At 30.2% G+C, this 23,350-nt stretch overlaps 1 protein-coding gene across 1 annotated transcript in view; it reads right to left on the minus strand.

Annotated features, from left to right (window-relative positions):
- The window catches only part of LOC107455064 (apoptosis-stimulating of p53 protein 1), a 453,339-nt gene that overhangs the window by 361,278 nt on the left and 68,711 nt on the right, over positions 1 to 23,350 (minus strand). The window contains exon 2 of the mRNA XM_043039313.2: positions 690 to 746. Coding sequence (XP_042895247.1) covers positions 690 to 698 — 9 coding nt within the window. The 5' untranslated portion in view covers positions 699 to 746. The remainder of the gene's footprint in view (positions 1 to 689; positions 747 to 23,350) is intronic.

Genomic DNA, 23,350 nt, shown 5'->3' on the forward strand with positions numbered 1-23,350 from the left:
CGTGTCTTTAGAATTTTAACTCCTACAAAATTAAAATTGAAAAAATAATTTAGCAATTAATAATTAAAAATGAAACTACTAAAGATTAGCAATGAAAATAATTTACCTACTGCTTATGACTTATTATTGGCCTCTATTTAAAAGACGGAACCACATTTAAATGCTACGGAAATATAATATGGCTAAGTTTTCAGAATTGTATTTTAAACTGAAATATTATTTAGTTTACTATATATTAGTTTATTAGTTTACTATATTACTATATATTAGTTTATTAGTTTACTATATTTTAGTTATTTAGTTTACTATATAATATTATTAGTTATTATTTAGTATACTAAAATAAAACATGTTTAGTTAGCGATGGATTAAAAATAAACCTTTTTGAAAAGAAACAAAGTTTTTTGAATCATCAAAGTTTTTGTCACTCCTGCAAAAACTTGAAGACATGCTTCCTTTTTAATAATTTGATTAACTTATATTAACCAATTTATGTTTAACCACTTTTGATCAAACAAGCAAGAATGCTTAAATTTTCACTGGTGCTCTTTGTAGAAGATCAAAATAGTTTTAAACGTACAAAAAGTACAATCAGAATTTATAAACAATGTTTATGACTATTTAAAAAAGAAATTTTTTTAAAGATATCTTTTTTCTCTGTGAAAAATATTAAGTTTTGAATAACTCACCGGGATCATCACGAGGTGACTTTAGTGGCGACATCTGGTGGGCAAAGATGCCACATCCTACAACGAAAGAAAAAGAGATTAAATATATGTTGGCATTTTTTATCACTTAGAAAAACAAACATTAAGTATAGTTACTGTTCATAACGGGAATGTCAGGTGAAAGAAATAGAAGAAAAACATTAAAAAAAGAGACTTCAAGAATAATTTTGCATAAAAATAGGTATTCTAAAGTCACTTTAACCGAAATGCTTTCTTCCTGAAGTTATTCTTCAGAAATTTTATGGCAAAAATAATACAATTAAAAAGGCTAAAGATAGAAAAATATTTAACTCAGTTGAACAGTAACGAAAAAAAGTATATAAATTAATACACTTATAGCGTAAAAATATGCTTAACGCTCCTATTACCAAAACATGAGAAATTCCTAAGTTTATATTAATCGATAATATTTTCTCAGCTTAGAGCTCTAAATTATACCAAAAGTTGCTTTTTTTTCATAAAACAACTAAAATAAAAATAGAATTCATATTTATGAAAAGAAATATTTCATTTGAAAACATATTTTAATGTATATACATTCTAATGGGTTGGTATGAATGTTTATCTTTATTGAATATTTAACATTCGCATAAGAATTTGTAAACAATTACAATTAATACAAAAACAAATACTCTTTTTTATCAACAGTTTAGTTGTTTTCTATGTTGAACTTGAAATGACAATAAACGTTTCTGCGTCATCGATATAAATGAAACGAAATATCTAAAATTGAATGAATTTCGTTTTTAAATGTAATTTCTGTTTCATAACGAGAAATAAATATGACTGCGAATAAATGGGAAATTGGATAGCGAAGCTTGCAGGAAATGGAGCTTTTAGTATTTAGGTATGCATTCCATCTTATATGAGATCACAAAATCCTATGATCAAAACTAAATAATGATAGATGGTAAAAAATTATATCAAACACCTTTACATAAAAATAAAAATTCAACAATACGACATTGTGCGTGTGTGTGTTTTTCGTTTGCGTAAGTTCTAAAAACTCTTTTCCCGCCAATTAATTTTTCTTAGCAGTTTAATGAAATATATCAGAAGGGCAGCTGTACAAGTAAAAAGAACAGATACAAAGATAGCAAAACTACAGCTGATGCCACAAAAGCCTGTGACAACAAACTATAGAATTTTGGATAATTAAATCAAGCGTAAAACTTGCCCTTGCATAGTTGCCATTCCATAGTAAAACACAATCTTTATCAAAGACGAGCACTTTTGGCGAGAAAGATTTGAAAGTCGCTCCTTTGAGAAAGAAAAAAGAAAGAAAATGGAAATTAAATGCACCGACTTGACGGTAAATAGAACATTAATTTTCAACTCATTGGCATTTTATTTGTTTTCTACAGAAATCATTGAGAATCATTCGAATATGTTTTAAATTAATCACTATCAAATATGTAAATAAAATTATAACGATAGTTAACAGATTTAATTTTAGGTGCCACAAACAGGTATAATTTTGGTAGGATTTAAGCGCTCTGAGAAATTCTTGGAAGAAACAAGTGGCTCTTCTCTCTCAATTAGGAGATGATATAATTATTATTCTCATTCCCAAAAGAACATTTTTTTTAATTATTAACTTTATTTTTATTGTAAATGAAATATGTGTAACAAAGATAGATTTAAATATTGCGAAAATAAGTAAACGGGGTTCACAATATCGTTTACAATTTTAGCATTATTTTTGCCCTGTGGAATAGCACTTTTTCATTTTGTGTTGACAAAAGAATAGCTTCGATAATTTAAGAAGGAATAATTTTAGAACTCTGCCTGAGAGTTCAATCTTAACCCCAAAAATATAGTTTCTTTTCTTTTTTGTCTTAAACCATTATGTAGAAAACAAAAAATAAAACAAATGGGAAAATTAATGGCTGGTATAACAGCTTGGGGACACTTAAACATGCAAAGGGCATAGGAAAGCCACTAATGCGCCACAATAAATTAAATACATATATAAATAATATATTTAATAATATTCCCATTGACGTATTGAATTAGTAGCTGATGCATAATTGAAGATGAAATACATAATGTCTTGTTTCATGATATTATCTTTTAAAAATGGCACAATAATTTGATATGCAAGCATTATATCATCCAAGAAAGTCCATAGCCCGTAAAATTGAAGATCTAATAGTAAACCATAAAGATTCCAATTTTGTGTACAAAATTAGACTTAAGAGTTAACAATTAATCTTATTTAAACACTTTTCATGCTTTACTTAAAAAAATAATCTGATACTCTTTGTATAATTCAGCTATAATTCATTTAAAAAGTTCTTCCACCAAGATTTTAAAGTTTTTACAATTTATGTCAGAGGCATTTTCATATTAAAATTATAATATTCTTGTTTAAGACTTTTATTCCGTTATATTTAAATACGTACATTTTTTCATTTACATTCTTTGTAAAGAAAAGTGTTTGAATCATACATTCAAATTTTGCACCACATATTGTTATTTATTAACCAAAATCTGCTTTGATACATTGTTTTTTGTGCCCAAAAAAAAATTATAAATTAGAAAAAGATTTCTAAATCCCCCCCTTCTGTAATAGCATATACTCAAAAAATTTCTTTTTCATTATTAAAACATTGTTTTTTGAATAAAATGACGCATTATCTAAGTTAAAAATTATGCTAGAATAACAGTTTGCAAGATGTGCAAAATCAGTGGCGTGCCAGCCGGGGGGGCAGAGGGGGCAGTCGCCCCCTCTGAAATTTTAGTGAGGGGGCAAACAATATATTTCGCCCCTCCTGAAATTTAAACATTCGAGAAAATAAAATCAAGTAAAATTCCGAGTAAAAAATAGTCAAAAAGTAAAATTTTAGAAAAAAGTAACTTTTTAGTTGAACTTTGTANACGCATTATCCAAGTTAAGAATTATGCTAGAATAATAGTTTGCAAGATGTGCAAAATGCAAAATTTGCTTCAAAAATATTATGGATAATAAATATAAATTCAAAGCTTTCCTACATTTTAAATTTAGAAGTTTAACTATGCATAAATATATAAGTGCAAGGTTAAATTCTAAGGATAATTTGGTAACATATTTTTAGCCAAAGTGAAACGTTAATATGTTTTCAAAACGACTTATGTGGCAAATTCAAAAGTAAAAATTGTATTCATACCACCACACAGAGAAAAAAATAGGTTAATGAAACCAAAACATACGGAATTTAAACCATTCATGTGGTAACGTTTTACCGTTAATTCCGGTTTTCAAAATTACAGTTCAATTACTGTTTGCATCCTTTATATACAGTAAAGAATGCAAAACTGAAAAGTAAATTTTACCGAATAAATGAATGTTTTGCCCTACTCTAAGGTTTTATTATAAAATTACCACATTTACCAAATTTTATCACATATTATAAAATCATATTTTATTGTAAATATTTCCAAAATCATTACCGCTTCGCATTATCGAGTTCTTTGGTATTCCTGTGAAATAAGAAACATAGTAAATTATACTAAATTCTGATAGTTTTATCCATGGTTAGTTTTTCTAAGTACACTTATTGGAAATAAATTTAAAAAGAAAATAAAACCTTTGTTGTTTGATTTTGCTTTTGCCCACTCTTGTTTCTGACGTAATCCTAAAAATAAAGACTAGAGGCAACATAAGATTAGCCTCCGATAATGATGGAAATACAAAACTTATAATTGAAATTCGTTAGACCATTTTTGTAGGTTAACTCAATGTTGTTTATTTATTTTAAAAGCATAGATGTAGCCAAAAAAAAATGCCCTGGTTAGTTTAAATTGATAGAGAAATCTAACCACTTAGGCGCATTCGAAAAATATTATTACAGTCTATTAATATATTTCATATCTTCGAAAAAATTCAGTTTGTTAAGTTTATGCAAATCTGTAAAAAAGTCGTGATCATGCAGAAATTTGAAAAAAGCAAGATTTTCTATCTCAATTTAAAAAACAGTTCTTTAAAAAATCTCAGAAAAATCATTGCTAAGTTACTTCTGCACCTGCGCTTAAACCATTTTAAAAAATAAAATATGAATATAAAATAATATTTACATATAAGTGTCAGCTCTTTTACATTCCTAGGATATCAGAAATATTTTATTTAAAAATAAAGTGGCATCATGACATAAAAAAACAGGCTAGACAGGATGAGGAAAAAAAGTAAGAAAGGAATAAAATTATGAAAATATTTGTAGCACACTGACCGTTGAACGTGAAAGTCATTATGAATGCTTTTTAGAAGAAAAAAATTCTTTTACGTACAAATCGTAATCTTACTTTAACGACCTGTAGAACTTCCTTAAGTGACTATCAAAGATGTAGGTGAAAGTTGGAGCAGCAGAATATAAATTCAATTGCGAGGTAAAAAATTTATTAAAAAAAGAGTCATGTTTAACATATATAACCCAGGAGAGTGATAAAATAGACATGTTGTATGATAGCAAACATTATAAACATATTTACTGGCTTTCCTGGCGTTTTAAAATTTAAAAAAATAACAAAAACTAGTTTTAAATTTAATATTTCATTAATTGTTTCATCTAAGTGCGTGATTTTTCCTAGTTTTTATTAACACATTGTTTGTTTTCTTATTAAAACGTGACAGAACTAAATTTACACTTACACGGTTAAAAATTTAAGAAAATGTTCAATTATTTTAGAGAGATTTTGCAAAGCTTTACGGTTTCTTCTAACGTTAACGCTATTGGAGCATAAGAAAGCAAGAACGAAACTTTCTCAACAAATCGCATTATCAGTAAGAGTTAGAAAATAATACGATTATTTTAAGTCAAACGCTAAACCAATAGAGAAGTTTTACATTGTGTTCACATCCATAGCCCTAGTACGGTGACAAGATAAACCATATGGTACAAATCTATAATTCTAGAAAATCATTACACTGCAATATTGTTCAATTTAAACGTAAAATTGTTAATTTAACACCCTATCAAGTTGGCACTCATGAAAAATAGAAATGTGTTTTTCTTCTTGAACTATATCGTAGCAGATGTCCTCGTTAAACAATAAATACAAAATAACTTAATGCACAAATATACAGAAAAGCCAAATCATTTAATATTGTTCAATTTAAAGAGAAACGATATTAATTGAACCGCTTATTTAAGTTATAAACATGTATAATGTTAGGGTGTTTTGCTGAAAGAGATGGAATGAGAGTCTTCGTTAAATGATAAATACAAAATTACTTAATGCATAAATATGCAGAAAAGCCAAATCGTTTAATATTGTTTAATTTAAAAAGAAACGTTGTTAATTGAACACCTTGTTAAAGTTAAAAACATGTATAATGTTAGGGTGTTTTACTGAATTAGTCAGCTCAACGAAAGTCTTTTTAAAACGATCAATATAAAATTATTTAATGTATAAATATGCAGAAAAGCCAAATCGTTTAATATTGTTCAATTTAAATAGAAACGTTGTTAATTGAACATCTTGTTAAAGTTACAAACATGTATAATGTTAGTGTGGTTTACAGAATAGCCAGCTCAACGAAAGTCTTCGTTAAAAGATCAATACAAAATTACTTACTGCATAAATATACAGAAAAGCCAAATCTTTTAATATAGTTCAATTTAAAGAGAAACGTTGTTAATTGAACACCTTGTTAAAGTTACAAACATGTATAATGTTAGGGTGGTTNTTTTTTGAAAGTTGTAATCACGATTACAAGTAATTGATTACTTGTAATCGTGATTACAAGTAATTGATTACATAGCTGTAATTATCTGTAATCAATTACAGTTGTAATCGATTACTGTAATCAACGGCCAACTCTGTTATTTAGTTACAAACATGTATAATGTTAGTGTGTTTTACAGAATAGCCAGCTCAACAAAAGACTTTGTTAAACGATCAATACAAAATTACTTAATGCATAAATATATAGAAAAGCCAAATATTTTAATATAGTTCAATTTAAAGAGAAACGTTGTTAATTGAACACCTTGTTAAAGAAACAAACATGTATAATGTTAGTGTGTTTTACAGAATAGCCAGCTCAACAAAAGTCTTTGTTAAACGATCAATACAAAATTACTTAATGCATAAATATACAGAAAAGCCAAATCTTTTAATATAGTTCAATTTAAAGAGAAACGTTGTTAATTGAACACCTTGTTAAAGTTACAAACATGTATAATATTAGGATGCTTTACGGAAAGGGCAGCGCTACGGAAGTCTTCGTTAAACGATCAATACAAAATTATTAAATGCATAAAGAGAGGTTTTCTGAAAGTGTAGCGCAATGGAGGTCACCGGTAAACAATAAATACAAAATTATTTACAGCGATGCCAACTTGTGACACTTGGGCAAATGCTTTCAGATTGATAGCAACATTTATAATTTGGTAGTATATGATTCTTGATGAAACTTATTATAACCCTTTTTTTTACCCTCCACAATACCAAATAATCCGAAGTTAAAGAGAAACACAACTTTGCGAGAGCTATATCGGGGCGACCATTATAGAGTGATGGTGGACTTAACCATATTTCAGAACGTTGTAGCTATTAATTTTTTTCCAATTTACATAATTATTTACAGAAAGTGGAGCAGTTTTCATTCCTGAATATATATTTACATATACTCTAAAATCCATTTCAACGTTAAAAATGACACATTGCGCATGTCATTAGTTTCCACAATCCATATTCCTCACCTCGAATGGATTTAAGAACTTAGAAGGTTTGATGAAAGGATTTAATGGGCATCAAACATTATTCATAAAAAAAAGTTTTTTTTACAGATTATTTTTTGAACGAATATATAATTTATATAATTTTGTTTAAATGTCATGAAAAGTGTACTTTATCAACTTTAAATGTTTTGTAGTACAGTTTTTGTCTTTAAAAAAATTCAAAACATTAGACGTGAATATCTAGTAATCAAACAAGATTATAACAAATTTTATGCAGCCTTCATCAATGGTGATTCATCATATTTTTAATTTTTCTTGCCTAAACATTATCTTCTTACCCTTCATGTGTACATTTTTTGATTTAGCCTTTGACAAGGATTTTAAATATGAATTCTGCGCACCTTACAAAAGACGTAAAAAATGGCGCAGGGAAGATTGACACCTACCCATCGTTGCCTCAGTTAGGAGTAATACCCATCTCAACAAGATTCGACTACAACTGAATAAAACCAGGTCGTCTTCAGTGATGACCATCGTGCACGAGTTTGGAAGCTAGTGTGATGGTATGGAATGCTATCGCACACAACACAAAATCACTCATAATATTGATCCATGGCTCCATTACAGCTCAACAGTACGTTCGTGACATACTCTTTAGCCACATGTGTTGCCACTAATGGCAAGGCTCACGGGAGCCAATTTTCAAATCTGAAGATGTGCAGTTTTTAATGCGTGGCCACTTCCAACAAGGGTGCCACAGGAATGCCTCCATCTCCTTTTCACCCTTCTATGGCCTGTTCGATGTCCAGATTTGTTGCCAAACGGACACATCTGAGACCATTTGGGACAGCAAGTTGAACAGCTTCCGAGTTAGGTCGATTTAGCGGTGTTTTTACAGCAACAGTGGAATGAGATGCCGCAAGACATCATAAAGGACTTTTATGGCTCATTGCCCAATCGTNGACCCTATTTCCACACATTCATAAAAGCGAACCCTGTTTGAAAGAATGTGAATAATTTTTTCACAATTTCACGAAAAACGGACCTTTCACAAAATGTCTGGACAGACCCCTGGTATAGCATTCCGCATTTGAGCAATAGGTAGCAAAAAGAAGAAAAAAAATACTTATTCATATACATTCTAAAATAAACATAAGACAACTATAGTTTAGAAGTCATAAAGGTAGAAAATAAGTTCAAAATGCTTAAAAAATGGGTTTTAAACAAATATAAGAGTTATAATTAATTATAGCCAGTCTTACATTTCGTAATAGACAGCGTAATGGTTTAATTCAGTAGTTAAATCCCTTAGATAAGGTTATTACTCACTATTTTCCGATATTTCGCACAAGCGGTCATTTAGGATCTTAGTTAGGCATCGAACTGTATCTAGAACAACGCCGATCTATTATTTTACAATAAATAAAAAAAAACGGAATCTTAAGTTTCAAATATTTTGTGGCAAAACTATTCTGGAATAAGTGAATTCAGAGTAATTTAGCTATTTCAAAAGTCTAACAACATCTGGAGGTTAGCGTCTACTCTTTATTAGCATCTCTCCCATTCTCTTCCTCTAAATGCCGGTCACGTTTTTGATTGAAGATGCATCTAGGAAGTGATAATTCAGGTAAATGATCTGGTCAGGCGACTAAAGAAAAACTCCCATAAATATCTCCTGCAGCTGTTTCGAAATATCCAGATGAGCAGGTAGATACATCGAGTGTTGAAGCTCACTGAAAATTCTCTTCCAAAAAGTTAGATTCATTTGGTGACTTAAGAGATCTGATTATTGAGCTCGAAACGTTGTATGGTAACTTCTCAAAACTCGTATTTTCTGTTAAAGGTAATAGTAATAAAAATAAAATGTAAATTTAATAGCTATTTTGACTAAGAAATTTAAACTTCATTCGTCAACTAGAATTTTAAACCATAGCCACTTCGTATTTTCTGTTTAAAGAAAAGGATACCTGATTAGTAATTACAGATTGAGTACCAATCGAAACCAAAAAATCTCGAATTCAAAATAACCTAATCTCGTTTAACCTAGCTAGACATTATTTCATGTGACAGATAGGAATGGTGATGTAGAAGTTGTTAAGGAATTATTGAAAGATACTTGTATTTGAGTAAATTCAAAAATTACTGCTAACTGGACACCATTTCATTTGGCAACACTGAAAGATTATGTAAAAGCAATTAATGAATTACTGAATGATTCATTTATTCAGGTAAATTGAAAATATAAGTATAACTACGTCATTGCGTTATGGCACAAGGTAATGTAGAAGTAATTAAATTGTTATTGAAAGATTCTCGTATTCAGGTAAATTCAAAACGTAATAACTGGAAACCACTTCATTTGCTACACTGAAGGGTTATGTAAAAGTAAACAAAGAACTAATGAAAGATATAGATATTACTTATAGTGTAGAACTTTTATAGATATTACTTTTAAAGTAGAAAGATATATTTAGGTAAATGAAAATGATAAGTATAACTGGACACCATTTCAACTGGTAGTATCAAAGGTCTATGTAAAAGTAATTTAATTTTTATTGAAGGATTCTCGCACTCAGGTAAATTCAAAAGGAAATGATAACTAGAAACCACTTCATTTGGCAACACTGAAGGGTTATGTAAAAGTAAACAAAGAACTAATGAAAGATATAGATAAAACTTTCAGATATTACTTTTAAAGTAGAAAGATATATTTAGATAAATGAAAATGATAAGTATAACTGGGCGCCATTTCAACGGGTAGCATCAAAGGTTTATGTAAAAGTAATTGAATTTTTATTGGAGGATTCTCGCATTCAGGTAAATTCAAAAAGAAATGATAACTAGAAACCACTTCAATTGGCAACGCAGAGGAGTTATGTAAAAGTAAACAAAAAATTAATGAAAGATTCAAATATTTAGGTAAATTTAAAAGATAAGTATAACTGGACACCATTTCATTGAGTAGTATCCAAGAGGTATGCAAAAATAATTGAATTTTTATTGAAAGATTCTCGCATTCAGGTAAATTCGAAAGGAAATGAAAACTGGAAACTACTTTATTTGGTAGCAGAGAAAGATCATGAAGAAGTTGTTGTTGTTGTTAATTTACGTCGCATTACGCTGCACAATGGGCTATTGGCAACGGCCTGGGAAACATCCCGGAGGANAAACCACTAAATAAAAAACCCCAAATTTTGAAACTAATTTTATCGAAATGCTCATTTTGGCCACGAAACCTTGGATGCTGGCCCACTGTGCGTTGTATGGTAGCTTCTCAAAACTCGTATTTTCTGTTAAAGGTAATAGTAATAAAAAATAAAATGCAAATTTATTAGCTATTTTGACTAAGATATTTAAATTTCATTCGTCAATTAGAATTTTAAACCATAGTATTTTCTTCCACTTCGTATTTTCTGTTTAAAGAAAAGGATACCTGATTTGTGATTACAGATTATGCACCAATTTTAACCAAAAAATCTCGAATTCAAAATAACCTAACCTCGTTTAACCTAGCTAGGCATTATTTCATGTGACAGCAAGGAATGGTGATGTAGAAGTTGTTAAAGAATTATTGAAAGATGCTTGTATTGGAGTAAATCCAAAAATTACTAATAACTGGACACCAATTCATTTGGCAACACTGAAAGATTATGTAAAAGCAATTAAAGTGCTGAATGATTCATTTATTCAGGTAAATTCAAAAGATAAGTATAATTACGTCATTGCGTTGTGGCACAAGGTTATGTAGAAGTAATTAAATTGTTATTGAAAGATTCTCGTATTCAGGTAAATTCAAAACGCAATAATAACTGGAAACCACTTCATATGGCAACACTGAAGGGTTATGCAAAAGTAAACAAAGAATTAATGAAAGATATAGATATTACTTATAGTGTAGAACTTTTAGATATTACTTTTAGGTTGAAAGATATATTTAGGTAAATGAAAATGATAAGTATTACTGGACACCATTTCAACGTGTAGTATCAAAGGTTTATGTAAAAGTAATTGAATTTTCATTGAAGGAATCTCGCATTCAGGTAAATTCAAAAAGCAATGATAACTAGAAACCACTTCATTTGGCAACGCTGAAGGGTTGCGTAAAAGTAAACAAAGAATTAATGAACAATATAGATATTACTTATTGTGTAGAACTTTTAGATACTACTTTAAAAGTAGAAAGATATATTTAGGTAAATGAAAATGATAAGTATTACTGGACACCATTTCAACGAGTAGTATCAAAGGTTTATGTAAAAGTAATTGAATTTTTATCGAAGGATTCTCGCATTCAGGTAAATTCAAAAAGCAATGATAACTAGAAACCACTTCATTTGGCAACGCTGAGGGGTTACGTAAAAGTAAACAAAGAATTCATGAAAGATATAGATATTACTTATAGTGTAGAACTTTTAGATATTACTTTAAAAGTAGAAAGATATATTTAGGTAAATGAAAATGATAAGTATTACTGGACACCATTTCAACGTGTAGTATCAAAGGTTTATGTAAAAGTAATTGAATTTTTATTGAAAGATTCTCGCATTCAGGTAAATTCAAAAAGAAATGATAACTAGAAACCACTTCATTTGGCAACGCTGAGGGGTTACGTAAAAGTAAAAAAGAATTAATGAAAGATATAGATATTACTTATAGTGCAGAACTTTTAGATATTACTTTTAGGTTGAAAGATATATTTAGGTAAATGAAAATGATAAGTATAACTGGACACCATTTCAACAGGTAGTATCAAAGGTTCACGTAAAAGTAATTGAATTTTCATTGAAGGAATCTCGCATTCAGGTAAATTCAAAAGGAAATGATAACTAGAAACCACTTCATTTGGCAACACTGAAGGGTTATGTAAAAGTAAAAAAGAATTAATGAAAGATATAGATATTACTTATTGTGTAGAACTTTTAGATATTACTTTAAAAGTAGAAAGATATATTTAGGTAAATGAAAATGATAAGTATTACTGGACACCATTTCAACGGGTAGTATCAAAGGTTTATGTAAAAGTAATTGAATTTTTATCGAAGGATTCTCGCATTCAGGTAAATTCAAAAGGAAATGAAAACTAGAAACCACTTCATTTGGCAACGCTGAGGAGTTACATAAAGGTAAAAAAGAATTAATGAAAGATATAGATATTACTTATAGCGTAGAACTTTTAGATATTACTTTTAAAGAGGAAAGATATATTTAGGTAAATGAAAATGCTAAGTATAACTAGACACCATTTCAACGGGTAGTATCAAAGGTTTATGCAAAAGTAATTGAATTTTTGTTGGAGGATTCTCGCATTCAGGTAAATTCAAAAAGAAATGATAACTAGAAACTACTTCATTTGGCAACGCAGAGGAGTTATGTAAAAGTAAACAAAAAATTAATGAAAGATTCAAATATTTAGGTAAATTCAAAAGATAAGTATAACTGGACACCATTTCATTGAGTAGTATCCAAGAGGTATGTAAAAATAATTGAATTTTTATTGAAAGATTCTCGCATTCAGGTAAATTCGAAAGGAAATGAAAACTGGAAACCACTTTATTTGGTAGCCGAGAAAGATCATTAAGAAGTTGTTGTTGTTGCTGTTATTGTTAATTTACCTCGCACTAGAGCTGCACAATGGGCTATTGGCGATGGTCTGGGAAATATCCCGGAGGATGATCCGAAGACATGCCGTCACAATTTTGATCCTCTGCAGAGAGGATGGCACCCCCGCTTCGGTAGCCCGATGACCTGCACGCGAAATCTAGCACTTTGCGGTAGAAAAGTTGAAAGAGGACCAATACCGCACACTCTCGGTCTCTACGCAGACTAATCCAAGTTGTCACCCACCCGGACACTGACCGCAGCCAGTGATGCTTGACTTCGGTGATCTGCTGGGAACCGTGTCTTAACGATCAGTCCACTGTGGGACTCATGAAGAAGTAGTTAAGAGTTATTTGAAAAATTCTAATATTCGGATAAATGCAAAAGATAAGTATGACAAGACTCCACTTCATTGGGCGCAAGGGAATGATCATGTAGAAGTATTTAAAGAATTATTGAAAGATTCTCATGTTCCGATAAATGAAAAGGGTAATAAGTGAAAAGTGTAATAAATAAAAAGGATAAATGAATGGGCAGCATGAAAATGTTATGTCTATACCTGTATTTCCATTTAAAACAAGTTGTTAAAGACATTGCAAATTCGAAATCGATTGATTTTTCAATTTAGAGCCCTCAAATTCATTTAATACGAGAATTTGTACATTGTAACCTCTCAAAACCAGTATTTTGTGCTTAAAAAATACTGTGCTGATAGAAAATACTGTGTAGATAAAAAATAAATTGCAAGTGTTATAACGAGTTTAACTAAGTTGGTACATTCAAGAAGAGCAGTAGCCACTCAGTACAGTTTAAAACAGACACTGTTGAAATGATATAAGTTTAATGCCGATTTTGTAATAAGATCTTTTACCTTTATATGATGAGATAGTTAGATTTCATACAGTAGTTTAAGGTGAGTGTTTGTATTTATATGTTTGAAGTGGAATTAATTACATGTAATAGTTTTATTTTTCTCACTGTGAAAAAGAGAATTCAAAATATAGTTATTGAAGTTACGTTTTATTTTTTTAAGCATCATAGCATAATAAAGTACTGAGATAGGGAGGTGTTTATTTACTGGATCACCAAACGATGAAAAACCAACGAAGGAACAAGTGTTCCTTTACTGGGTTTTTTTCTAAGTTAATGAAAATAAAAGATAAACTTTAATTTTCTTGTACCTCTAGTGATGGTCCGCATCAAAAGTATGTTAAAAATACGAAAAACAACTTCTAACCAGTGAGGGAGCAGGCATGTTCCTTAACTGGGCATAGATTTCCCAGTGAATGAACAGTATGAGTTAATATGTTGACACTTTAATTTTCAATTCATGATTACAAAAAAAGTTAACATTTTCCATGCTTTTATATGCATTAATTTCAAGAATAGGCTTGTTTTTAAATATTTGTAAGGCTTATAAATTCATAAAAAGGATTAAAAAATAACCAAAATTAAGTGTTCCTTTACTGGGTGTTCATTCACTGCTAAGAGCTGTTCCTTCACTTGGTCTTCTTACTACTTGTTATTTTAACCTCCAAAACTTTAAAACAATATTAGGTAAGTTCTCTACAATCTTTTTACGTAATTTGCAATTAGTAACAAAAATGTTTACTCTGTCATTTAACTAAAATTACGAATTTTGAAATTAATATGATTTTTAGAAATACAAGCGAAGCTTAAGTGTTCCTTCACTGGTTAGTTTCCCTAGAAGCTCTTAATCTCATCTATAAGTTGATTAACATAATTATACGCTTAAAAGAGATAAATTATAAAAAGCAGTTAAGTATACAAAATGTACCGTCATAACAACGATTTATTTTTAATGTTCTTAGAAGACATTCATTTATATCATCAATTCATAGCACGAGATTGACAGCGCATCAATATTAAACTAATTATAGACAAATTCAAATCAGATTGCTAAGTCATGCTTTCAAGCTAGTTAATAAAGCCGGTTTCGGTCATTAACGAAGAAAATATATCAACAACAAAATAAATATGTAGTTCATTCCTATAAATTTAAACAATAGATATTTAAAATAACCGAAGGCATCTGATGCGTTAAATTAATCGTTCAAAGAAATTTATATAAATCAAGGGATTAACTGAAAGGATTCACATGCTCAAATTGACAGCTCATCAATAACCAACTAATTATTTCTATGTTTAAATAAATTTGTAAAGTCACGTTTTCAATGTTCGAAACTAAACTTTTTGGCATTCTGGCTATTGTTATGGGGAAAAAACAATGACAAACTAACTAAATCCATTTAGAGTAATGCTATATAGACACGAAACCTCACATAATCATTTTGCTAAAACCCTTCGTTAAATTTTAATAAATAAGTTTTAAATGGTACTTAAATTATTTGTGAAGATTAAATTAATCGATTTTTTTTCTTACAAGTTCTGTGCAAATGGTAAAGTTATTTCTTGAATATTTTTTAAAGAATAAATAACGTTGTTTCTCGTATATTTTCTACACGAATAGTTGACATTAGTTCTTTTTCTTAACTTCATAAAAAATTTATTAATTATCTATAAACACATATCGAACTTTACAACTGTTACTTAAATTTAAAATCATAAACATTTAGAATTTAATCTGCTACGGGAGAAATTAACTTCAATATTACAATATTATCTTCTAATACAAACGAGACAGAAGGTTTGCAATTAAGATTAGTATTAAAAATTTATCTATCTGAAAAAATTCGAGCACATACTTCAATTCCTCTCTCTCTCTCTCTCACTCTCTCTTTTTCTCTCCCCCCCCCATCTCTATTCGTCTCCGTACCCATCTATCTATCCTGTTTTGTTTACCGTTCCCCTTGTCACTCTCGTGTTTGTCTGAGAACATAGGGGGCGTAAGGTACGGTAGGTGAGTAAATGAGGGGACAATAATATTTCAATATTATTTGTATGCATGTTAAGGACTTAAAAAAATAATAAATAGTCCAAATAAACTACGATTTGTGTTCAAAGCTGAAGTACTGCACACATTGATATAAAAATTATTTAACTTTTTCCTGTTGAAATTTATCATATACTAGCTCAGAATCCTATTGACACGTTTGAAGGCTACTTCTTTCAATGCCAAAAGGAGCTTATTATATAAAAAAGGCTTCTTGTTTCATCTCAAACAGAAAAGAAAACTATTTACTTTGTAATAACTTTACCCCTCGTTCATTCGAAATCATTTCACTTATATGCCTCTGATTCATTAAAATAGTTGCTTATCCCCAATATGTGCAATCAGAATCAATCCTCAGTCTTGTATTTAAGCAGAAGCGTTATTTATCGAAAAATATCACTTCCTTGCTCGCATATTAAATTCAAAAGGAGATCCGAGAAAAACAGTTAAAAGAAATCGCAACAAAATCTCACCAGCTCATCAATAACTGACAAGTTTAAGTCAAATTTTAGGGGTCACGCTTTCAATCTTTTTTCAACTTTCACAATAAAGAATATTTAAAGTATGATCGGATTCAGAAAAATGATCAGCAAGATAGCAATCGAATCCCTTCACTTCCTATTGACACGTCTGAAGGCTACTTCTTGCAATGCCACGAAGAACTCCAGCATAATATGAGGTTCTTTGTTTCATCTCAAACTGATAAAAACAATTTGTTTTGTAATAACTTTACCCCTAACTCATTAGAAAGCATTTTACTTTCATGCCTCAGATTCATTCAGAATATTGCCAATCCCCAGTCTTGCGTGCGTTTAATCTCTAACTGCATCGAGCCATTGTTTCTAAGTTTCTTTTGTGTAGCACGTAGGAATTTTGATGGGGAATGAATGTGAAGCAATTACTTACTTTATTGTTACCCATAACAAGGCAAGTTTTAAAAAATAATTTTTTTTTTACCTTTTGTATCAATACAAATGCTATTGAAGATCTATGCATAAATATGCTTTGCATTTTTATGAGACTAAACCTGTATATAGCAACAAAAAATAAGAGATTACTTCTTTAACTTTAGCACTCAACGCCAATGTACATTTTTTAATAGCTATTATAGGAGCATTGCTTTTTTATAAAAAAAAAACAATGGAACTTTTTTTTTACAACGAAGTTGTTAATAACAAGTATCACAAATTTAACAATGATATCCATTTCATATATGAATTGCTTTTTTTTTAAAAAAAAATTTCCAGATTTCCTTTTCATTAATGAATCAGCAGCAATTCAGGAGAACTATTATCTTGAACTACAGAAAGAAAACAAAAATATTAATTCATTATATCATGTCGTGTCTAATCATGTTTTTTAAACATAATTACTTGGAAGATCCACTCATCTGGCGTATACTTTAAAGACCTTTGAAAAGTTTTTTGTTTTTCATTCAGCCTTTGAAGTTAATTAAGGGTCTAGAAACATCGATATCTCTTTACACGTGACCAATGATATGTCTCCCCCTTTATAGTTCTCTCATTTTTAAGTGATGAAAAATTTCTTTTTTTAGGCTTTTTCAAATGTTGGCTTGGAGATGTGTACATAAAAACAATATTGAGGCTCATCAAACATCGGTAAAAAACTGATCTGGATGAGAATAGGGTCTCGTAGTCTGGTGAAATAGCAATGTTTTCAGACCAATAAGCTTCATTTAAGAATATCATAAAAATGTCGCATCCTTGAGATCAGAAAAACGAATTCAAAATTTATCTATCCATTTGACAAAAAGTAACCAAATATGCTGTACACATTAAATGACATTAAATGTAATTCTTGACTTTTCGTAAAGTTCAATGATTACTAAGAAAAATCCAGAGACATAGATAGTTTATATTAAGATATATTTAATCAAAATAAATTAATACTTTCTAAAAAAAAAATTAGATACATAGCTAAGCTACGATGCTTGTATCTGTTACAGAAACAAGTAAGTAGAATATCTGCGGGGAGGAAACAACAAAAGCTCATTTGAAAAACCATAGAAATGTCAAGAAAGACGGGCATCAAATAACAAATGGAAATACACAGGAAAAGCATGCAATAAATAGAATGAATTAAACACGTGAGAATAGAGAATATAAAAAGAAACTAAATAAAAATTTAATTCACAAGTGTTTCTGTTACATGTACTAAAATCAACATTTTATTTATTTTATTATTGTTTTGGTAAAACTTAGTTGAAAAATTTTTTGTTAGAAAAATAAAGTGTCGAAAGAAAAGTGCGTAGAAGATTAATCTTGATAAGAAGTAATAAGTTCGATCCCTACTAATCGACTTGTTTAATTTTCTGATCACCAAAAATTAAACATTAGTTAGGTATAAAGCAAGTTTGAGTCGGTTAATTTTGTATTTAAACCCCTGCCCCAAACTTTATGACCCACAACCTCCTACTTACCATACTTCTACAAACTATCAAGAGGGACTTAGATAATAAAAAATATTGTGCGCCCCGTGCAGGATTTTCCAATCCAGCGATGTTTAACAACCCTCTCCCAAGTTCACCATTTTTGTAAAATAAGAAAAACATGATTCTTGACATAGTTTCAGTTCAGGCAACAAATTTTAAAAACAAATAAAAAGCAGTTCGGAGCAACTACAGCCACGATCAAAATCTCCAAAAAAGAAAGCTAGTCGTTAAAGGCCGCTGGATTGTGAATTAGCGCCTTGTGCTGGAGCATCTATGCCTTCGTATTAGCAAAAATGCACGATTGAACGAAATAGTGCACTTTAATTTTTTTTAAAGAATTAAGAAAATGTAAATGTAATCATCTGTAAATGTAATCATAAGAAATGTTAATATAAGTCATCAATTAGAACTTTTTCTGAAATATACATTTTACTAACTGCACCAACTGATGATTACCGTCGATCGTTGTCCTTAGTTCTCCTCAAGAAGTTTTTGTCTTTATAGTCGAATTTCTAGGAATTTTTATAACTCCGTTTTTTTCTTTTCGAACTTCACTAAATTTACCGTAAAATTACTTCCCCTTTGAAAGGTTATAAGAATTCAGTACTAAGATACTCGGAAAATCTTCAGGATGTTATTATTTCGAATTAGATCAGAGAACAAATGATGAAAACAAACATTAGTAAGTAACTTACTTGCATCACCGATAAATATACTAGGGAGACTATTGAAGCGTAACTCAGTAAACTAGTTTATCATTCCTTCATCAAATATATCTTTGATCGAACAAAAAACGAACAAACAACGGAAATTATTTTTTCCCTCCCAAAGTGTGGGTAGGGGATAAAAAAAATATTGAAACCCAGCCCATTTCCTGTTATCAAGGACATATTAGAAATCCAATGTCCTCCAATGAAAAAAAATGGTATTCAATTCTTAAGAATGAGTCATTTTAATTTTTTTCAAATATCTATATACACTAGCCTAAATTTTTACTGGGAATCTTCATTTACTGTACTATTGAATATGAAAAGATCATAATTCACGTTTCATGTAAAAATAAAAGCCATGTTTCAATAATGCTTTCTCTTGGTAATTGTTGAGAGCGTCCCGCGATTGTTTTAAGAAAGAAGAAGAATTTACAGTGTTCTTTAACATCAGTAAGGAATAATTCAATGTGTACAAGCTCGCTTTTTTTAATAAAATGTTTTATAGTTAGCAACACCAAGAAATTATAATTAATTTTTAGCACTGCAGCGAAATTGCAAATGGGAGAAAAGTCTTAGTAACAAATCCCTTATTAAGTGACTGGGGGGGGGACAAATTTTCTTTCTTTTTTTTTGAATTTTTACTTTATTGTTTCTAGAGCTTATCCTATAGATGAAAGGTCATCTATTCTAAGTGGTGTGTAGCTCTCATTTTTCCCCTACTCGTCTTTCAAAACTATTTCGTAGACTTTTTGATGTTTTCCTAAACTACTGCCGATTTTGTGTAACCAGACCGTTCAGCATCATCGGTGTTTGTACTACCGCGTTTAAATTCCAATATTTGATTATTATATTGATTATTTGATCATTATCTAATATTTGATTATAAATAATATTTGATTTATTAAGCTATTGTTTAGATTCAACAGTATTAATTCCTATAAAAAATAATGTATTATCAGCAGGCGAAATTCTTTTCTATCCATTGATTTAAAAATTACAGAACTCCAGTCACTAAAATCGCTGCAATCCATAGATTAAACATTAAAATGTTATGAAATTTTGACATGTATCGCCTACTATCCAGAAATCCCAAACATCTCTAAACAGTGCTGTAATACTATATGTGCCTGACCAAATATCTTTCTTCAGACACATATCGCTGGTTCAAAGTCATAACGACACTTCTGCACTCACTTCTCATTCAAATAACATGAGAGGTGAGTGCAGAAGTGTCGTTTTAACTTTAAACCAGCGATATGTGAGTGATTTATTACTTTTCAACTGATAACAATTCTTATTTAGAAATTAGGGCTAGCGTTCAATACTAATTAAGTTCCTAAATTCAGTAACTCAATTGCATTTTTGCAATAAGAGCATTTCTTATGAGATTAAGTATTTTTGTTCACAAGTGATCTACATACATAAGAAAAATGCAATCTATTAAAATTAATTCATTAAAATGGTTGACTTACAAGAGAGACAGGTGGTTAGATATACATTATCAAGTTTTTTCCTATCCATTATCAAGTTTCTTTTAAAGATAAAATAATTTGCTACTTCGTAGTAGTAGTCAAATTTCATTTTCAGATTAATGGATTACTTAAATATGGCTGGTTACAAAGGCTGGTTTTGAAATTTTTAAATATCTTTTATTTGTGTAGAGTATTTTTCAAACAAAAATTCTCAAAACTCTGATGGAAATAGCCTTTGAAAATCAATATTAGATTTGATTAACCATTACCGTTTGAAAGAAGAGTTTTCTCAAACCTCCGACGGGGAAGACGGTATCCACGATCTAACAGAAACTAATGCACCGATCTTACTGACGTTTTATACAACTCCAAAGCTGCCAACTATCATGCTTTTTCCCAAGTATTTCTGACTAGTGCAGAAAAAAATAGCGTAAAAGCATAAATGGGAACAGAAATTCTTTTAATGTAGCCAGCGCTTAAACACAAAATCTAGATCACCTAATAGACAAGACTTTAATATATATGTTTAAACTATCAGTACAGCGTGATTGTGAAAATTCTTTTTAAGTTTATTACACATTAAATCAAATAATAATGCATACCTTCTGCTACCAATATAAAAAATCTTTCGGAAATAGCGTAAAAGTTGGCAGCTATGCATTTCTTCCAGACAAAATTGACTTATGCTCATTTTTTTTCAGCACAACCAATTTTGAAAGACATCATGCAATCAAAATTTAAACCAAAAACATCCCAGGCAGCAAAAAAACTTAAGGCAAGCATATTTTCATTTTCCTTTGGTTGGCATAAAAAGGCTGACTTAATCCTTTTTAAACTTAGTAGAAATATCAGTATACCAAGTTTGTCTCCTTGAAGATTGAATAAAAGGGACTCAAAAAAATCTCATTTTTTTAGCTTTTACTGTAAATCTTGCATTTGCCTCCGATTTTAAAAAGTTATTCTAGCCTTTTATAAAGGCAGATTCAATCTCTATATAAAATGATTGTTTATGCAAGCTTAATGAAGAGCTCATAGCGTGTAAATTAGCATAGCTGAATTTAACATAATTTCAAGTTTTCATGGTTTATATACTTATCATTTCTTATCCTTGTTGGACTTAGTGATAGAGGTTGTTGCTTAATTTAAAATCAACATTATACTGCAATCTGGGATTAAATTTTGCATACGACTCTGCCAAAAAAATAAAGTTTTAATTTTATTTTTTTAATTATTCCGTTCAATTACTAGTCAATTCTATTCGGTAGTGGGCAGTAATTTCAAAAATATAAGGGCAGTAGTTTTCGAGACCTTGTATTCATCTCATCATGAATCATTTTCTTAGAGGTTTCTGAAAATAAACTTTCAACGGCTACATTTTCAGTATGTTTCATATGGAGCCGTGATGGCTCAGGGGATAGAGCGTTCGCCTTCCAATGAGGTGAACCCTGTTTGAATCCCAGCGACGGCTGATCGATGCGAATTCCGCATCCGGCTTGCGCCGACCACAGTGCTGACCTAAAATATCCTCAGTCGTAGACGGATCTTTGGTTAGAGTGTCCTAGCCGTCAGGTTAATCGTGGGAGGTTTTCGTGGTTTTCCACTCCATGTAACTCAAATTCAGATTAGTTACATCAAAAAGTCCTCCGCGAAGGCAAATTTCTCCCAATATTTGATCCAGGAGTTCCCTTGTCTTCTGAATTGGGTTGAAAATTACAAATCTACGGAGTTGAACATTAGTAGTCGTAAACCCAAAAACAATTGGGTCGGTTCTTCAACGACGGTTATAAAATAAAATGTTTCAGATGAAATTTCATAAAATAATGTTTAACTGTTGTTCTTTTATATCCTTAAAAAATTTGAGTGAAATAATTCCTTGAATATTAAAAAAAAAATTACAGAAAATGTGCTTTTTTTGTTCTCTTTAAAAACCACATAACCCCTGAATAATTTTTAAACATGACTTCTTCTATGGTAAATCTTCACAGAAGGATTTTTTTTCAATATTTTATGCAGAATTCAATTCAGAATAAGTAAAAAAAATAAATAAATAAAACTTCACTGATTTCAACAGTAACAAAAATAGCGAGTTTTTTAAACCTCTTATAAGTTGCTGGAGGAGATAAAAGCAAATTACCCTATTTTATTCCTCAAGATTATACCCTTCTTCATTCACCTTTTTGAAAAGAATTTTCACTTGAAAAGCTTCTCTCTTTTGTATTAAGTAGTTCAAAAATAACAACACGTCGACTTGCGACAAAAGAGCGCATGTCAAAACTCCTTCAAAGGAAAAAGCGAACTATTTACGAACGGACTAGTAAAAAAAATTTAAATTAAAGAAAGTGGGGAAGAACTTTTTTCCAACAAAATCTATAATGTTTATGAACGTGAATCATTCGCATCCGACGAAAAAAATAAATGGCCCGTCTGACTGGTTTCTGTTTCAGCAGTTCGATCCGAGTTCCGATGCGGGTCAACAGGAGAATCCTCCGCACGTGTTTAGTAACTTAAAAGATAAATTGCTGCGATCTTCAATCGGCTTTTTAGTTGCGATTTTGTGGAATGTCGCTTGCCTCACGCGATGTTTTAATCTCTGAATGAAAACACGGCGACTTCAATTTTTTTTCAATCGCATTTGATCCAAATCCTCTGTTTCTGTGTATTTGTCACTGTCAGGCTGTCATTCGACAAGTATCAGTCTTCGTAGAACTAGACAAACCGAAAGAATTAACTTAATTCTAGATAAATGATGTTCTAAAATAAGGAGGGGCCAGTTAAAGAGGCGATTCAACTCCAACGTCAGAGAGGTATTGACAA

This window comes from Parasteatoda tepidariorum, chromosome 8 (assembly GCF_043381705.1).
Source record: "Parasteatoda tepidariorum isolate YZ-2023 chromosome 8, CAS_Ptep_4.0, whole genome shotgun sequence".
NCBI lineage: Eukaryota > Metazoa > Arthropoda > Arachnida > Araneae > Theridiidae > Parasteatoda > Parasteatoda tepidariorum.